A 14,015-nucleotide genomic window follows, 5' to 3' on the forward strand; every position below is an offset into this window, starting at 1 on the left:
GATGTTCACCGTAACACCATTTACAGTAAAGCAGACAGAAAACCTAAGTGCCCGATAAAAAGAAAATAAGCAAATTAACCACTACGTGCTACATTACAAGCCATTAAAAAGTTACTAATGAAAACTAATGATTACTCATAAAATGTTAAGTGGAAATAGAAGGATCTCGAATAACTGCCGTCGTATAACTACATAAGGAGGAAATCGTCTAAATAGACAGGGAATGGGAAGCAATACTCCTTAACGTTAATGTAGGGGGCGGGGGCGGGGGGGTATGGCCAGAAGAAAAACATTTTTTCCTTCTCTTTATTTCCTGACTCTTTTGTATTGTGGAGAATATACTCTTATAATGAGAAAACACAGCATCTCTATCTTAGAAATTGAAAACACCCTCTAGGTCTCCTTGAAGCATCTCATTCATTTGAGGGTGCCTCTTCAGAGAGCATCCAGAACAGTCCCTCTCCAGACAGACCACTCCTGTCCTGGTTCATTCTGTTCTCTTGTTTTGCTTCATGTATCCGCAATTTAAGTCATCTCAACACGATGCACACTGTAGTGTCTACACTGTGCAGGGCCACCCGGTGTGAGTGAGTCCAAACAGAAGGGAAACAGCCTGGGATACAGAGTTGGATAGAGACGATCCCCCCACTCATAGAGCTCAGGGTGTAACAGACAAGCCAAAGAACCAGTGTCCCATAGTCCAAGTACGATGGAGAGGGGAGAGCCAAAAAAGGAGAAACTGGAGAAGGTGTTAGTTGAGCTCAGGAAGCAGAGTAGAAGAAAGGGCCATCCTGGTAGGGGGTTCAGTGTGAGCACAGGTCCAGTGGTCAAGCAGGTTTCAGGGGACAGCATCCAGGATAACAAGTACCCCAGATACGTTTAGGCAGAGAAAGAGAAAGGGGACTAGATCAGCGGGGGCCCTGCGTGCCAGGCTAAGGAAATGAGGCTTGCTTCTGTGAACAGGGGGATACCTCCCAAGGGCTCGAAGGAGAAGAGGACAGACCCCTTATAGAGGATCCCGTTTTTGCATTGTTTATGCGACAGCGTGCAGCACATAGCTGGGCTCCCCGCAGACGCAGATAAAGGGATTTTTCACTTCACATAATCAGACCCGCCAAAGAACCAGAAATTCCAGAACTGCGCCCCCATTCTGAGACTTTAACTGACCTTTGTCCTGCACCAGCACCTCCAACTCCTCCCGCACACCATCGTACCAGCTCGTGATGTCCACATGGAGGGAATAGTCGCAGCAGGACTTGGTGTCAGCTGCTTCGTGCCATTTCTCGAAGGAGGTCAGCAGGCTAGACCCAGGTTCGGGGACAACATGGTCAACTGTGAAAGAACGGTACTTGTCACATTCCAAGATGTTTAGGACCCAAGATGTCCCAATGGTAGGCTCTAATAGCCTCTTCACCCCATCACCACCATCACCGTCATCACCACCACCACCTTAATCATCACCCCCACTTCCATCACCAAGATCAACATCCTCATCATCACAACCCTCTGCATCATCATCGTCAACATTGCCATCAATGTCACCATGACTACCATAACCATCAGCAGCGGCATGGTCACCACCATTGTCATTGTCATCTTCGGCAGCAGCAACAGTCTCACAACCGTTTGTTGAATGCTTACGATGCCTCAGATACGGCCACAAGGCCTAAAATTATCACATTTAATCCTCTCAACCACCCCACGAAGTGAATATTAGCATCTCCATTGCAGATGAAGAAACTGAGGCTCAAAGAAGGCAAGGAACTTGTCTAACATCACACAACTAGTTAAGCAGCAGGAAGATCCCCAGAGTCTCGTCTGCTGCAGTCTGAACCTTTCCCCTACCCCATGCTGCCGTAGATGAAAAGTGAAAAAGACTTTAGAGACTAAAAGAATGTTAATTTCATCACGCTTTTTCAAATAAAATCTTAAATGTAAAGCAAATGAAAGGGGAGACGCCTAACTTTTAAGCCTCACTTGGCTTCGTATATCCCTCTAGCTACTGCCCTATCTCCCTAACATCCACCCTTTACAGCCAGACACCTATAAAGAGAGGTCCCTGTTCTCCTGCCACTCACTCCTCCACCCATCTAAAGCACTGGCCTTTGCTAATTCGGTCTCCATGTCTCTGGATTTAATGGAAACATCCAATCCTGACTCCCCTGGCCCTCTCAGGGCACAGTGAATCACTCCCTCCTCTTGGTTTCCATGACAACACGGCTTGCTGGCTTTTATTCTACTTCTGTGGCCATTTTTCCTCAGGCTCCTTGTAGAATTTTCTGCCTCTCCTTGGCCATTAAATGGTCGAATTCCTCATGGCTTGGTCCTGGAATGTCTCCTTCAATGTAGCTGATCATTAAAATGTACCACTCCAGCTTAGCTGCAGAACTCTGAAACCAGCTGTTTCCCCGACCTCTCCACCAGCAACACTCAAAAGCTCCTCCAGATTCAAATGTCCCAAACCTTATGCAACATCGTTACCCCTTGCACATCTGGTCCCCCGCCACCTCCTTAGCTGTGCAGATACCACCTTAGTTCCATACCTAGGATCGAAGGGGTCATTCTTGACACTTCCTTTCTCTCAGATACCCCCACGTCCGACCCATCACCAAGTGCTTAGATTTCCCTCCTACGTGTCCCTGGAGCTGTCCACCTCTGTCCACTCCATGGCCACACCCCTAGTCCTAGCCACCCTCTTCTCTCAGTGAGCTACTGTGATCCCACCGGTCCAGCCACATCTGATCTAGGCCACTCTATTATGGTCTCTTTAAAACCCAAAGCAGATCAGCAGATCACATCACTCTTTGCTTAAAATCCTTCGACAGCTGCTCATTGCCCATATGAAAGAGTCCAACATTCTTACCTCAGCCATCGAGGCTCAGCACCACCCTCACCTTCCAGTCTTATCTCACAGGACTCTACCCCTAAGTCTCTGCATTCATGCCTCATGGGTCTCTTAAATGCAAACTGTGTTCTCCCATCACGGGGTGTTTGCACATGTCGTTCTCTCTTCCTGGGGCTCTGGTCCCCTCCACCTTCTTCACCCAGTTCATTCATACTCATCCTCCAGATCCCTGCATGAATGCCACTTCTTCAGGGAAGCCTTCCTTGAATGCTTTGGCCCCTCGGTTCAGAGTTCTGTGCACCTTTCTGTTGTAGCCCGAGTCACAGACTATAGACATGGATATATAGTCATATATGATTTGTAACCCCCCCGAGCCTACAACCACTGGAGAACCAGCACCATGCCTGCTTTTTCCATCCTTTCCCTCAACACCTAGCACCGTGCCTGGCACAGAGCAACCCTCGATAAGGATCAGCCGAATGAAAAAATGGGGTGGGGACTCAGAACCTCGCTGCCCCTCACACTCCTCTTACTATGGTCCTCCTGGTGTTGTCACAGGTTCTTGGAGTTCCGTAAAACACACTGTGAAAACCACCCTATTACAGACGGGGAGGAGGAGACCCAAAGAATGGGCCAGGAGCCTCCCCAAGAGTCTCAAAGCTCATGATGGGAAAAGAGGAAAGGGGTGGCCGTTGGTTCCAGGATGGGGGATCCATGGTGTCCCTGAGAACCCAACCCACAGCCTGAAGCAGACCCACTCCAGTCCTCTCCCTGGGCCCTCAGATCCTTGACCAAGAAAAACAAGTGATGCTTGAAGTTTGGGACTGTTTGTTATGCAGCATTATCACAGCATTACAGCATCGATACTGACTAGTACAACCTGCTCCCCACTGTGTAACGTCCAGCAACTTATTTCATCTTTGTGAGCCTCTAGTTCTCCATCTTTCATAGTAACACCTACATGACTGGTTCCCAAACTTTAGCCATGTGCACACCAGGTTCAGGAACTTTTGGCTTTATCTGCCTATAATCCGTATCATTCTTCCCTTGATACTTTTCTTTAAATCAGTCCACAGTTCCTAGAAATTTAAACGTTCATTTTAATCGCACAAGAAACAATAGTACCCACAATGTGCCAGTCATCTCATTTCAAATGCATTAAAATACTTTAAACTTTTAAATGTCTATTGCCTATAAAATTATTGGTGTATTACCAGTGGCACACATAATATATTGGCCTTTATGGAAGGGTTGTGGTGAGTTATATTAAATGGTCCCCTGAGCAAAGTGCCTGTATCTATATTGAGTATTGTGGTGTTGCTGATGCTGCTGGTGACATAGAACAGAAGTCACATGTGCCCAAGGCAGGGGTGCAACTCACTGATCATGGTGGTCCCGCCTGCCAGCGCTGCCTTGGTCCCTTGGAAGAAGTCATCAGCAGTTGTCATCCCCTGGGAGGGCTTCTGCAGGTACGTGTTGACATCGATACCTCCAGGAATCACCATCCGCCCATTGGCCTCAATGGTCTTCACTCCACCAGGAACTATTAAGTTCTCTCCTATTTGTCTGGAAACAACAGAAATGGCCTTGGGTTCTTAAGAGAAAACAAAATGGCAGTCAACTGTGTGGTGTCAGTTCCGCTGGGTAAACATTTCTGAGCCAGGTCCTACGCAGGGCACTGGGTAGACAGAGAAAGCTCAGGCAGGGTTCCTGCCCTCGAGGGGCTCATGGCCTGAGGAAGGGGAGAGGCATGTGGGCAGGTGGCTACAATCCAGGACAGCAGAGGGATGGAGGGTATAAGGTGGGCTGCTTTACCAGCCCAGGTATCTGGGGAGGCTTACGGGGGTTGGTGTCAAAGGGTTCTCAGAACAGCCTGGCCCTCCAGAGTACTCCCCACTCTTTGTCAACCACTTCAGGGAAAGAGGACAGTGACTGCAGGAGTAAAGTCCCCTTAGCTCTGCAAACTTTGACAGTGCTATGGGCTGAAGTGTGACCCTCCCAAAAGCTGGATGTTGAAGCCCTGCCCAAGGACCTCAGAATGTGACTGTATTTGAAGACTGGGCCTTCACAAAGGCAATTAAGGTAAAATGGGCTATTAGGGTGGGCCCTAATCCAACAGTGTCTCTGGAAGATTGGTTGGTGTCGTTGTTAGAAGACAAGATCAGGACATAGACCCGTACAGAGGACTGATCGTGTGAGAACACGGGGCGAAGACAGCCGTCTACACGCCACGGAGAGAGGCCTCAAAGAAGCCCACCTGCTGACATTCTGACCTCAGACTTCCAGCCTCCAGATCCATGAAAAAATAGATGTCTGCTGTTTAAACTGCCCAGTATGGGGGGCTTTGTTATGGCACCTGTGGCTAGCTAATACAGGCAAGCAACCAGGATTTTCATTTCCACTCTCGGGAGCACTGACCTCAGGGAAGCTGCTGGACTCCCCAGGACCCACAAGAAAAATCCACTAACAGGGTAAAACCTGCCGGGAGGGAATTGGCTGGGTTTCTCTGCACACGCTGACCATCACCTCTGTTCCCAAATGCACCAGGTGCCTGCAAACTCCCTCCAGAAAGAAGGAAAATTCCAAAGGCTGGAAGAAGAGAGAAGAGCCCAAGATATTCGAAGCCTTGCCCCTGTGGTGGCAGCTGTGTTTCACCTGCTGGAACCAGAGTCAGGAGACATGGGGGGCAGAGGGGAGGCTCAGCCAGCACCAGGATAGATACAACAGCCTCCAAGGTCAACGCCTGGTGAAGACCACTAGATCTGAACATGAGCGATTTTTATTAAAAAAAAAAAAAAATACAGGGGTGCCTGGGTGGCTCAGTTGGTTGAGCGTCCGACTTCGACTCAGGTCATGATTTCGCGGTTGGTGGGTTTGAGCCCCGCGTCGGGCTCTGTGCTAACCGCTGAGAGCCTGGCGCCTGCTTCGGATTCTGTGGCTCCCTCTCTTTCTGCCCCTCCCCCACTCATTCTCTCTCTCTCTCTCTCTCTCTCTCTCAAAAATAAATAAACATTAAAAAAAATTTTTTTTAAATACAGTTGTTCTGAGCTCATCAGCTTAGGCAACAATATCCTAAGTCACGTGAAAACATCAGTAATGAAGGTACAGGAAAGTGTCGCTCTGGTGACCACCATGCCAGGCCCCCAAAAAGAATCCACCCCCAGGTGGCAGGAACAGAATCCCCTGGCTCTCCTTGGACCCCTGGGCGGGGCCGGTCCAGGCAAGTTGGGGGGGGGGGGGAGACAGAGGCCACGGGGCTCCCCTTGGGGGTCTTCCACAGAGTTGGGGCGTCACACACTATCTGTCCCGAAGCCGAAAGTAGGTCTAGTGGAAGGACGGTGCCGGGGACCATCACTGCCTACCACTCCCGCAGCCACGGCCACTGCTGCTCCCAACGCCAACCTCTTCCCCTCTGTAATTTCCATCTCGATGTGCAGACTCCTGCCTTGCCCGATCCTCCCGCTGTCCAGCTCCAAACACAGGGCGTTATGTCAGGGGTCCGAGAGGAGACACCCCCAAGCCTTACAGCAGGGGCAGGTCACTGCTGAGCACTGGCCTTCTCTATACACTTCAGGGATCATCTCATTTAACGCTCCAACTGGCTTCTAAAGAAGATGGGGTCATGTTCAACTGTTTCATGCTGGCAACGGCTTGGGCATGTCCCAGACTGGGCATGGGCCCTACAGGGGGGTATCCGTGGAGTCTGATCGGGAATGTGACTCAGTCACCATGCCACACTGCCAGCAAGTACTGCTGTTCGGGGTCCGTCTTAAAGGCATGACAGTCGCCTCTCTTTACAGGAAGTGAAAGAAGAAAACAGAACTCAAGAGAGGCACGTGACATGTCTGAGGCCACACAGCAAGTCAGTGGTGGGTCTGGACTCAAGCCAGGTCCCCCCAAATCTCATATCTTGGCTCTGCCCACCAGCCTCAACTGCCTTCCTGCTTCCCTTAGATAGAAGCAGATTCTCCCCAAACCGGGATTGAGCCAAATGGAGCCCTCAGTGCATTCGGGGGAAAAACCTAAAAGGTTCTCGATGGCAATGGGTGTGGAAAAGGGGCGAGGAGAAAGGAGGCTCTGAGAATGAGACAGACACTCGACACCATGCTCAGGAGTCTTGGGCGGCCGGCGTTTGAGTCACTGGCGCTGAGCAAACTGGACGGAACCTTCAATGAATCATAACAGATTCTGCACACAGACGAACAGCTGTCAGGAAAACTTGGTGAACGGCTGCCAAATAAAAGGGTTCTTGGGGTTCCATCAAAGTAAAGGGAGATAACTGAGCCTCCTCATGCCGGGTGGTGCCTGGGGTCAGCGCAGGTGGTTCCCCCAGGGTCTCAGCCCTGCCACACCTGCTTCCCAGCCAGCAGGGACCTGCGCCCCACATGACCATCCGGAGACTCGTCTGCCTAACGGCGGAAGGGGAGGGCCAGCAGAGTCAAATACAAAGGCGTTTCAGACTGAGATACCGAACTTGTGGAAACCGCGTAGTTCCTGAACAACACGGTCCACCAAGGTCCGAAGACTCCAGGTGTTCGCATATGCAGCAAGCACTTCACAAATGCAGCTCAGCCAGTGAGCTCTTGTTCCATGCATACACCCTGGACTGCAAGGCTCCTGGGGGGCGAACTTCAAACCCCGTGAGGCTGGTGGGAAGGTGGCCCAGCAACAGTTGTCAGCATCCTTTACCCCTCACGCCCCAGAAGCCCCCAGCCCCCACAAAGCAGGCTCTGCCCTGGAATGGCTGTCTCCTTATCTAAGCAGGGGGGGTGACCTAGGAACCTCACTACCCACCCACCCCCCCCCACCACGTGTGCCTTTCTCCCTCTGGTTCCAGGCTGTACTGCGGCCGAGACCAAGGTCCTGCACTGACAGGCCAGGGTTCTTCCAGCCAATACTCCTGGTACCTGTCTGTCCCCAGCACTGTGCCAGGCCCCGGGGGGGAGGCCCTAAGGTGAGTTCCCTAAGTCAGGGCTGCGTGCCGCATGAGGAGCGTGGGACTGGCACGCAGGCTGGCCAGCAGGAGAATGCTTCCAACATGGGGGTCAGGGAAGGCTTCCTGGAGGAGGAGCCACACAACCAGGACCCAAGGACAAACAGGGGTTGGGGAATGGGGGGAGAAAAGGAGAATGAGGGAAGGGACAAGGTGTTCCAGGCAGAGGATTTATGGGTGCGAGGTTCCAGGCGAGGGCTGCTGGGCTCGCTCTGGGGGTACCATGTTTTCAGTGTGGCTGGGAACAGCTGACAGGAGAGAATCACCTGGAAAAACAGGGGCTTGGGCTGGACTTGAAATGCTTGGAGTCTGGGGCTGGAGTTGGGGTGGGCAGAAAGGGGCAGAGTAGGGCTCCTCCTGACCCTCTTCCTCCTCCCTCCTCCTCCACTTCCTCCTCCTCCTCCCCCTCCCCTTCCTCCTCTTTCTCCTCCTCCTCTTCCCCTTCCTCTTCCTCCTCCTCCTCCTCTTCCTCCTCCCCCTCCTCCCCTTCCTCCTCCTCCCCTTCCTCCTTTCTCCTCTCCTCTTCCCCTTCCTCTTCCTTCTCCCCTTCCTCCTTCTCTTCCTCCTCCTCCTCCCCTTGCTCCTCCTCCTCCTCCTCTTCATCAAAGCCTACATGGGCACCAGACAGTCCTGACCTTCATCTCACGCATGTTCCCCTCTGCCCTTCTTTGCTGTGCCAGCAGCCGGAGCTGGATACTGAGAGTTTCCAGCTCCTACGCTCCCAGACTCCAGGGGAAGACGCTGAGCGAATCCAGGGCATTGGTCATGCATAAGAAAAAGAGCTGAACCTCTCCATTACGAGCCGGTGAAATGCGGAGGCCACATCCAAACCACTATCTGTGCACTGTGCGCCCCCAAACTTGTATGTTGAAGCCCTGACCCCCAGCATCTGAGAATGTGACTGTATTTGGAGAGGGGGGCCTTTAAAGAGGTGAGTAAATTAGAATGAGGCATTAGGGAGGGGCCCTGACCCCCCAATAGGACTGATGTCCTGGTAAGAAGAGGAAGAGAGGAGACCCCAGGAGTGCATGCACAGAGAGGGACGACCACGGGAGGACAGCCAGAAGACGGCCAGCCAAGGAGAGAGATCTCAGAAGGGACCATCCCTGCCGGCACCTTGACCCAGGACTGGCAGCCTCCAGATCTGTGACAAGTGAATTCCTATTGTCGAAGCCGCCCAGCCGCGGGTTCTCCATTACAGTGACCGAGCAAACGAGCACACTGGGATGTCACAGCTAGAGAGGACGCCGATAGGGAGAGAGTGGAGGAGACTTCAGTCCCGACGGATGTCTTTTATTTAAGCACCACGGCCCTGTCCTAACATTCTTCCCTTCTCCCCTGCCCCCCTTTAACCCAATCCAGAAATTCTGGGCAGGTGGAAGAAAGAGCTGTGAGTTCAGGCCTATGTACCAGGTTGACACCTGTGCCTTGTCCCTAACGGACACTGCAGTGTGGGGCAGGTGTTTTGCCTCACTAGCCCGCCACTTCCTGCAATAGGACAGGAGGCCAGCAGGTGCACGTCACAGCTCCCTGTGCATCTGAGGCCCTACAGAAGGCTCACACGGCAGGGGCACTCAGTAACGGCTAGTCCCCGACCCACCACTAGTTTGGAGCTCCTCCCTCCTCGAATCTCTCCCTCCCTGACATTCACAGGACATAGCACAGTCATCTGGGGACAGAACGCCAGCTGTCTGTGTCCCCTAAGGGCCAGGCAGCCCGGGGAGACTGGCTTCTTCAAAGACGCGTTTTGGGGGCACCTGCCTGGCTCGTTCAGTGGAGCGCGTGGCTCTTGATTTCAAGGTTGCAAGCTCGAGACCCACATCGGGTGTGGAGATTACTTAAAGAATAAAATCTTTTTCTTTTTTTAAAAAAAGGTTTTTGGTCAACCCACTTTATAAGTCCATCTTCCAGGTAGACGTCAGCATAGAAGGACTGGTCATCATTGATGATTCGTCCACCTTTGATGAGGAGTCGGTCACTCTGAAAAGCCAAGCAAAGTATTCAGTGTTACTAGGGAAAAGCCGAGACGTTTTTTGAACTTTTAATATAAAATTATCCAAATATTTTCAAAAGTAAAGAAACGCCATAAAAAAGCCCCCTCACGTCCGTCACCCGGACTCGAAATCTTCCACACTTCGCCATTCACGTTCCACCTATTCTGTGCCCCCCCCCCCGACACTTCTGTTTTGTTTTTGCTGCGGTATTTTCCAATAAAATCCCAAACACTGTATCATGTCACCTGTAAATACTTCAGTGTGTATCTCTCACCATGAAGGAGTTAAAAAAATTTTTTTTTTAAGTTTATTTATTTATTTTGAGAGAGACAGAGACAGCATGAGTGGGGGAGAGACAAAGAGAGAGGGAGAGAGAGAGAGAGAGGGAGAGAGAGAGAGAGAGGGAGAGAGAGAGAGAGGGAGAGACGGAGAGAGGGAGAGAGGGAGAGAGAGAGAGGGAGAGAGAGAGAGAGAGAGGGAGAAATGGAGAGAGAGAGGGAGAGAGGGAGAGGGAGAGAGAGAGAGAGAGAGGGAGAAATGGAGAGAGAGAGGGAGAGAGGGAGAGGGAGAGAGGGAGAGGGAGAGAGAGAGGGAGAGAGAGGGAGAGAGAACCCCAAGCAGGCTCCGCGCTGCCAGCACAGAACCCGATGTGGGACAGGAACTCACAAAACTGCGATATCATGACCTGAGCTGAAACCAAGACTCGGACACTTAACCAAACGAGCCACCCAGGCGCCCCAAGAAGTTTTGAAATAAACATAGCCACAAACCATCATCTCAGTGGACCCGACTGACATGAATTCCTTCATATCGGTTAATGGACCATGCTCAATTTTGCTTGGCTGTCTCAGAAATGTCCTTTGACCGTGGGCGGTTTGAGGGGTCCCGTCCACAGCCCCCACCTTGCATCTGGCTCTGTGAAGTCTGCAGGCGTCTGTCCCGCCCTCCTCCCTCTCTGATGCCATTCATTTGTTGCAGAAAACTGGGTCATTCGTAGAACAGGAGTTTCTTAAGGCATCATTATTGAATATAATAAAACTCAATTCAGAGACATCTTAAAAACTAGCAGAAAGACTATTAAAAAAAAACACAACTGCCCCGGAATGACCTCCAGTCAACGTTCTGATGTTTCTCTCTACCGTTTTCCGTGAATCCCCATGGTGGCGATCGTAATGCACGCATCCATCCACTCATCTGTGTCCCATCAGATGCTGCACTTTGCCTCGGCTCCCAGCCCAGGGCCAAGCCCTCAGGAGCCAGGAGGAACCAGGGACAGAGGGGAATGTGTCCTAGTAGACATGGAGGAGGGAGAGGCAGAGGCTTCACAAGGCTTGGGTGGTGGGGGCTGGTTACAAGAGGAAAAGGGGAGGGTGCCCATCATGGGAGCAAAGTTAAGGAGCTGTCCGCCTTAAGGGGGGCCAGGCAAGACCAGCTCACCCCTAGAAAATAAGTCGAGATAAGTTGTTCCAAACAAACAAAGTTCGTCCAGGTAGGGCAAACATTCAGGGTCTGGGGAGAGAGAACCGGTAGCCAAGGCCCAGAGACAGTAAAAAACAACAACAACAACACACACACACACACACACACAGCAAATTCTAGAAGCCCAAAACCACAACTGTGTCCTTTTCTGCATTGCCATAAGGGTATCCCAAGTTATCACATGTTCTTCACAGCCATCAGTAAGTGTCCACAAAGCATTTCACCTTGCGGATACACCGTAAATTGTTTCACTATCTCCCTACTGTTGGGCATCAGAGTTATTTTTGAGTGTTCGCACGGGTGACGTTGCTGCAGTGAGCACCAGTGAGCGTCTCTCCACACAAAGTGTCTCCCTCGGCTTGACGCGTTAGGCTCGGTCCTCAGAGGCACAACAACTGGGTCACACAGTATAAACCTCGTTTATGGCCCTTGATAAACAGGACCAGATAGCTTCCCAGAAGTACTGCCCCTATTTGCCTTGCGTAAAGTCACCAAGCACCCTTGGTTCTCAATAATTGTTCCTTTGCATTTCTTGGAGGCAGAGAATTCTTTTTGCCGCGTGCTGCTTTCCACTTGTACCATCTCCTAGCTGGGGATGCGGCAATGAATAAATAAATCACAGCCTCTCTGTCCGTAAGCCCCAGCCCTGGGGTAGGGAGACAGAGAGTAAACAGACATTAACAACTCAGGGTAGTCACTTCTGGGGGAGCGTCCTCCATGGGCTTCCCTGAATGCAGAGCCTGAGACAAGGATTGAGGCAGATCGTGTATACAGGAGGTGACGGCAAGAACTGTCACGAAGAAGTAGGGTTAGGCGCAGAAATCCAATGCAGGGTGTTTGCTGATCTGGGTAGCAGTGGGGTTAACTGGGGCTTGATCCCACCCAGACCCTCTGAGGAACCGTACAGAATGCACAAGGCATGAACCAGGAGAAGGCAGAGGACGCTGTACAAGCCCAGAGAAGAAGGGTTAACCCAAACTAAAGACTCAGGGAAGGCTTGCTGCGCAGAAACGGAGCCCACAGCCTGCTGCTCGGAACCCTCTGCCTGCATCTGACATCGGCACCGAACTTCCTTCAGAGTGAAAGCCAAGGTCAGTGAGACCCTGTGTAATCTGGAATCCCACCACCCAGGCAAAGTTCACTCTTCCACTTGCTTCAGGTGTCTGCTCGGTGTCACTTACCTGAGAGCCCTCCCGCCGCCTGCCCTGTTTGGAACATCATACACCTGTGCCCTGCCAGCAAAACCCACCTCCTCCCCCCCCCCCACTTTGTTTCACACCCCCTACACGCTATGTATCCACACGTTTGTCTAAAATGTGACTTGCCCGCTGACATCAGAGCTGTGGTGGTCGCCCACTGGCTGTGGCAGACACAACTCACAGGGGACAGCTGCATATATGCTGATGTAGGCGGACGGGCCACCTATAGCTGTGCCCTGCAAATGTCCTTACAAGACTGGTAGCTTCACCCGGGGAGAGATTTCATCTGTTTTCTTCAGTGTTGCATCTCCAGTATTGGACACAACCTGGCCGGATGGATGGATGGATGGCCAGATGGATGAATGGACACACAGACGGATCCCTGACTGATTCTTGAAGGACAAATGGATTAAGATGGAGAGAAAAGGTATCACAGCCAGGAGACAAAGAACTATGAGCCACGAGGCAAGGGAGACAAGTAGGAACCAGCACATCTTACCCCCCAGCAGGAGAGTCTCTGTCTTCAAGCTCAACCGCTCCCAGGCCCTACAACCTGCCTCTTAGCCCTAAGACAGAAGCCAGCCACGATGTGCACATTCCCGGGGAGGATACTCTGGTGCCAGGGGAAAGGGGAGGCATGGGCTCTGCACACCCAGAAGCAGAGACAAGCTTGTGTCCAGGTTTCCCGGGCACCGGAAAGCAGGGGAATGTGAGGCAGCAGCAGCAGCAGCTGGTGCGTGGCTTCCAGAACACGGCCTCCCGCAGGCAGCTGTCTGCTCTGCCACATTTAATAGAGGGCTTTTCAGGCTCAGCCTGAAAGGTAGTGTTTAATACACTGCACACCGGAAGATCAGCCCCACCCTGCTCTTTCTAGAATCAGGTGGTGCAGCTTGTGTTCAAGTCCACCTCCTCCCCAACTACCAGCCGATTCTGTGTGCAGCTACCGCACGGGTCCGAGCTCCGACGTAGTCGGGTGCAAGCGTAGTTCTAAAACAGTGAGTCCATGTATGATAAGGCAAGAGCCAATGTGACTCCCTGCTTTTCTTCCCTGAAATTAGCAGTGCCTTCGCCTCTTAATTGGCATGTTCAGAATCATGTCCTTCGGCACTCTAGCTCAGAGGGGTTTAAGTAGAGGCTATTCCCCAAGGTGAGTCCCGGGGGTAGTGAGTTTAGAAAATTCTGGGTTAAGCAGAAACAAAAGATGGTCGATATGACAAGAACCCAGATCCTTTACTCTGCTGATGTGTAACGTGAATACGCGAGCGGGGGACCGCACTTAACATCTTTTCCAAACACAGATCCTTTTGTTGTGTGGAAAGTTCTGACAAGGGAACTTTCCCCAGATGACACCTTGGGAATTGTGCTTTACGACAGTTCTGCTCTCCAAGCCTGTTTGCACCGAGTGGTTCTTATGGAGTGTTGGGTCTGATCTGACCTCAGATGGAAACGGGGCTTAGAGACCGGGTGACCTCCCGTGTTCACACAACTAACGGGGGTACGGGTTA

At 51.7% G+C, this 14,015-nt stretch overlaps 1 protein-coding gene across 1 annotated transcript in view; it reads right to left on the bottom strand.

The window, feature by feature from the left end:
• CRMP1 (collapsin response mediator protein 1) overlaps positions 1-14,015 on the bottom strand; it is a 77,734-nt gene that overhangs the window by 41,982 nt on the left and 21,737 nt on the right. Inside the window, exons 2-4 of the mRNA XM_047856006.1 lie at positions 9,730-9,818; positions 4,227-4,411; positions 1,168-1,332 (exon numbers count right to left, since the gene is read on the bottom strand). Of these exons, the coding sequence (XP_047711962.1) occupies positions 1,168-1,332; positions 4,227-4,411; positions 9,730-9,818 (439 nt within the window). The remainder of the gene's footprint in view (positions 1-1,167; positions 1,333-4,226; positions 4,412-9,729; positions 9,819-14,015) is intronic.

The sequence above is a fragment of the Prionailurus viverrinus genome, chromosome B1, assembly GCF_022837055.1.
Source record: "Prionailurus viverrinus isolate Anna chromosome B1, UM_Priviv_1.0, whole genome shotgun sequence".
NCBI lineage: Eukaryota > Metazoa > Chordata > Mammalia > Carnivora > Felidae > Prionailurus > Prionailurus viverrinus.